Below are 5,086 nucleotides of genomic sequence, written 5' to 3' on the forward strand. Positions count from 1 at the left end.
TCTCATTTAAGAGCTATAGTAATTTCGAATGTAAGGATTCACATATAAGCATTACTTGCGATATTTATGATCTTCGACCATATAATGTTATCTATTAGCAAATCAGTCCAGTATTCTATAATATTTATGAGTGTCTACGTCGTTGATTGACATTGCATGCCCATTAACACCATCATCTGGAATCATTGTTCACACGATAATAACAAAGTCTTACTATTCAAATCGCACTTCCGACAAACACGAGCAAACATACAACTCTAGTATCTTTTATAAAACTTTATTCCATCTTTATCTTTTCTCCAAACAAGATTATTATTTTTTCTCTTTTTAAGCCCTCCAAAACTCCCCACTGAATAAACTCAAAGGCTTAAAGCCAAAGCAAAGGAATAGGAAACAAGGGAGGAGAAATTGAGAACGGGAAAGAAAGTTTACATTGTTATATACAAGGACAATTTAGTCCTATGATGTTTTGTTGCCTAAACTAATTTATTCATGGCTTGGCTATGGCACCATAGTTTTAGCCATAGCCATAGCCAAAGTGTTAAATTATTGTTTTTCTTAAATGCTTAAAAAAGTGAAAGTTGTCAATTAATGTAATTTTGTAATCTGCTTGAGATGGAAGAGGTAAATTACAAAAATATCACAGATTAAATAAATTATTGCAATCTTTTACAAAAAAAAATTGGGAGTATTTATATGTTGTTTTAATTGTTAGCTTGTTATTTTTGTTTCCTCTTTTTCATGAAGAGAAGATTTGATAAGCCAAACAAGGAATTGTGCTAGTTTTGTCTCCAGAGGCTAGACAGTCAAACCCCCATGGCTCTCTCTCTACTTCCCACTGTCTCTCTCTAATAATATCAATATCAAAGCAGTCTGGGGTTGAGTTCAGGTGAAGCAAACTCATATTTGTTGAAAGTTGAGATCTTTTTTTGTGGTGAGGTTTTCCTTTATGGATTTTGGGGTGGTGGGTTTGGAGGGATTGGTGGGTTCGGAGAACACAAGTTGTGGGTTTGGTTCAGATCGTGGAACAAAGCAAGAAAGGTACGGATCTGGGTTCCTTAAGCAGGAGAGATCTGATACTGTTGAAGATGATTGGAGGAGTTCTAAACTCTCTAAAACTGAATCAATGTTGCTTCCTCAAAGACAGTCTTTACTCAAATCTAATAACACTGCTTCCACTCTCTTCCCTTATGTCCAACACCAACATCAACAGCAACAGCAGCAGATGCTCAGTTTCTCTTCCCCCAAATCAGAACCTCAGAATCTTACATTGCCTGGATTTCAACTCATTTCTTATGCTTACAATAGAAGTACAGGTACCATTCAATAGTCTCTGTTGGCTACATTTGCATGGCATCATCTTTGTTTTTACAAGATAAGACATCTTGTGCTGTTATTGGTTGTTTTTAGGCCTCTGATTCCGCCTAGTGCTTGAGGGGTTTTCATGGAAATCTTCTACTGGTTTTTTCATTTCTTGTCTTGTCAATGAAAAGTCGAAAAGGAAAATTTTCACTGTTGTTTTTTTATCCCCTCTCATGAAATTTGTGTCTTTCTGTTTCTGGGTTATGGGTTTTGAAAATTAATCAAACAGGGATGCTAGTGTGCACAAAAGAGGAAATTTTTATAAGAGTAGCTCTTCTACATCAAAGAAATACCCAATTTCTGACTTGTTGAGTTTTACTATTCCTCTTCTTTCTCTAATTTATGATTTTGCAGAAAAAGCTATGATTTTTATTTCCCCTTTATGCTAAGTTTGTTGCTGTTTGAAAGTTTAGCTTCTTTCTTTGACTCGGCATTGATTCATCTTCGTATTTCAGGTAGCAACTATGAAAACTTGAATAGTGGAAACATGCATGGAGTTTACACAGAAACAAGAGGGCCTTTTACTCCATCACAATGGATGGAGCTTGAACATCAGGCATTGATCTACAAATACATAACAGCTAATGTCCCGATTCCTTCTAATCTGCTTATCCCAATAAGAAGAGCTCTGGAATCTTCCGCCATTTCTACCTATTCCGGCGGACTTCTCCGACCCAATGCCTGTAAGCTCTTTGCTTCTTTTACCCAAATCAAAATCAAAATCATAAATTGCTGATTTTTTGTCTAATTGGCTTTGGTTTTCGATTTAGTGTCGTGGGGTGGTTTCCATCTAGGGTTCTCCAGCAACACTGATCCGGAGCCAGGACGGTGTCGTAGAACAGATGGGAAAAAATGGCGGTGTTCAAGAGATGCAGTTGCCGACCAGAAATATTGTGAACGGCATATGAACAGGGGTCGCCATCGTTCAAGAAAGCATGTGGAAGGCCAATCTGGCCATTCTTCTGCCGCCGCTACAAGCTCCATCACTTCGAAACCGATGCTCACGGCGTCTTCTACTTCGTCTGTGTCAGCATCGGCGGTGGGACTTCACGGCAGCAGCGCATCCAAAAGTCTCGCTATTGCTCAGAATCAGCAGCAGCTAAAGAACTTACAATCTGAGAACTCTTCCAATCTTTCTGCTGCTACTTCTCTCAACAGGTAAAACAGAAAAGGGTTATGTTTTATTGTTCTAGCATCCATTTTGCTTTCTCATATGTGCTAATGATCCAGTTTCATCTCATGGGGCCTAATCTTTTCTATTCTCATGCATTGAAATCTTTCTGTTTCTAACATTAAGCCTTCTATAAATTGTAAGCACAGAGATTGAGTCTTTGTCTACCAGACAACTAGCTATAAATTATCAAAATTGGTTCGAAAATGCATTGCTTCACTAATTTCATTCTTCACAAGTGGAAAGTAGATTTTTACAGTTTATCTATTGTCAGATTAGGCCTGTTTTCCTTAACTATAAAAAGTTGTAATTTCAGATGCAAGTGAGTTTGATGTTTAGAGCCAAGCAGGTTTGATGTTTGTGATTATAATTTATAGAGGCTCAATGTGACAAACTGAAAAATCAGAGGCTCAATGCATGAAAACAGAAGAAGAAAAAGAAGAAAAAAACCGAATGCTTTTTTCCGTTTAAATACGGTGTTGTTATTTCATGATGTGCTGTTTATTTTGGGTAATTGATGGTTTCTTTACATGGTAATGTCTGGCAGGATGTTTCTAAGCAAAGAGAATATGGGTGAAAGAGTGCAAGATTCACCCGGTTTATCCACACTATCATCCAAGATTAACCTGAAATCTAAAGAAAATCCTTTCATGATTCTAAAACAACAGAGTCCATACCAGGAATCCTCACAACTTGAGTTTGGACGTGTCAACTCAGACTCGCTCCTCAACCCTTCACATAATGGCTCTTCTGTGATCACTTGTAGAAACTTTGAGTCTTCTGAGGACATAACCGAGCAGCAAAACATTCAACAACGTTCGATTCGCCAATTCATGGATGATTGGCCTAGATCCCAATCTGATCAAACTGATGGTTTGTGGCCTCAACTTGATGTTCAGACGGATAGAACTCAGTTATCAATTTCAATCCCAGTAGCCCCTACAGACTTCATGTCTTCCACTTCGTCTCCCAACAATGATAAATCTGCGCTCTCCCCGCTAAGATTATCATGTGAGTTGGATCTGAATGCCTTTAATCAAAGGCAAACAAACTGGATACCAGTCCCTTGGGAAAGTTCAATGGGCGGTCCTCTTGGGGAGGTTTTGCACAGTGGTTCAGAGTGCAAGAGTTCATCTGTTATTACCCACTTAAAAGAAGGGTGGGATAGTAGTCCGCGGTTAGGTTCTTCTCCGACAGGAGTTCTACAAAAGCCTACATTCGGATCGCTTTCGAATAGTAGCGCAGGAAGCAGCCCAAGAGCAGATAGACACAGGACAAATGAAGGTGCTAGCATGTGTTGTGATTTCTTGGCTCCAGTCTAGTTCATACTTCCACTATGCTGCTTTCTTTTAAGTAAGTTTTGTTGATGGAAGATGACAACAAGTATTGAGTTTTTTTTTATATCTCTGTTGACAAAATGTTTAAGTATTTGTTCTGCTGTTCTTAACCTCTGGTTTTATTTATTTATTTATTTTTTGTTTTTGGAAATTTCATTTGAAAATATGTTCCTCTTTCAAATCTGCTGCTTTTAGTGTGCATGATATTTGGATTGTTTCATTTTTTTCCATTCTTTTGTTGAATGGAATAAGGTGTCATGCTGGATGTAACAAAATGTATACAGCCAAGCGATTTGTTGAATTTCTCTACCTATAATCTCAACAGTTGTCGTACTCCTTGGTTTTGGTTTTCTGCTGTGTCCAAAAATAGATTGGAATTCAGGGAAAAAGGATACATTTCACTCCCTATACTTGCCCAAATTTTAGCATAGATGTCATGTATATGAATTTGGTCAAATTCAATCTTTGTACTTTGGTCTCTTTGACAAAACTTCAGTCTCTCATAGATGCTTTTATTTTATCAGCGGGTTCAACGATGACAAAGAGATGCTAAAATAGTTACATAGAAAGTTTGAATCCCATAACTAAAATGTCCTTTTATGAGCATTTTAGTTTCAAATTGGTTCCTTGCAAGTTTTATGGGATTAGGATGAAAATAACCCCATGACATTGTTACTAATGTATGGAATGAGTGAGTGCATTGAGGGTCTAAATTAACTGTTAAATCGGTGAGCTCTATGTTATGTAAGCATTAATTGCTGCTAAACATTTGATAATGTGTCAATCTCAGCTTGAAATATGTTGATAATACGTAACAAAAAAAAATTTATTCTTTCACTTTAGTACTTCAAAACTTTCTAATCAATAAGTAATATGTTTATCAAAATTTGCATTTTTCTACTCCATTCATCTAATAGCTAGGCAATGGAAACTTTTCCATAGCAATTTGACAGCAATCAATTTCATATGATAGGCAGTGATTATAGATCCACTAAAATGACATGTTACTTACATTTTTCAAAATGATTGTTTGTTGATCGATCATTTTGTGGTAACAGAAAATAGATTTCTTAACAGGCCAAGTGCCTGTTCAGCCCGCATCCCATAGGTACAACTTGGACAAAAAGAAAAAATCAATATTAGGCTCAATCAGATCCAGATCCGTTAAAGCTTGCCTATTTCAATATTTCTGGGACGAGCTAGACTTTATTAATAT

General features: G+C 36.9%; 1 protein-coding gene across 1 annotated transcript; it reads left to right on the plus strand.

Moving 5' to 3' along the window:
- Nucleotides 1–719: 719 nt before the first annotated feature.
- Nucleotides 720–4,186, plus strand: LOC136201393 (growth-regulating factor 1-like). Its single transcript, XM_065992055.1, has 4 exons — nt 720–1,316; nt 1,818–2,045; nt 2,133–2,520; nt 3,081–4,186. Exons 1-4 carry the CDS (start codon nt 950–952, stop codon nt 3,853–3,855), a joined length of 1,758 nt encoding a protein of 585 aa, XP_065848127.1. The 5' UTR covers nt 720–949; the 3' UTR covers nt 3,856–4,186.
- Nucleotides 4,187–5,086: the final 900 nt, after the last annotated feature.

Source organism: Euphorbia lathyris, chromosome 7 (genome assembly GCF_963576675.1).
Source record: "Euphorbia lathyris chromosome 7, ddEupLath1.1, whole genome shotgun sequence".
Lineage (NCBI taxonomy): Eukaryota > Viridiplantae > Streptophyta > Magnoliopsida > Malpighiales > Euphorbiaceae > Euphorbia > Euphorbia lathyris.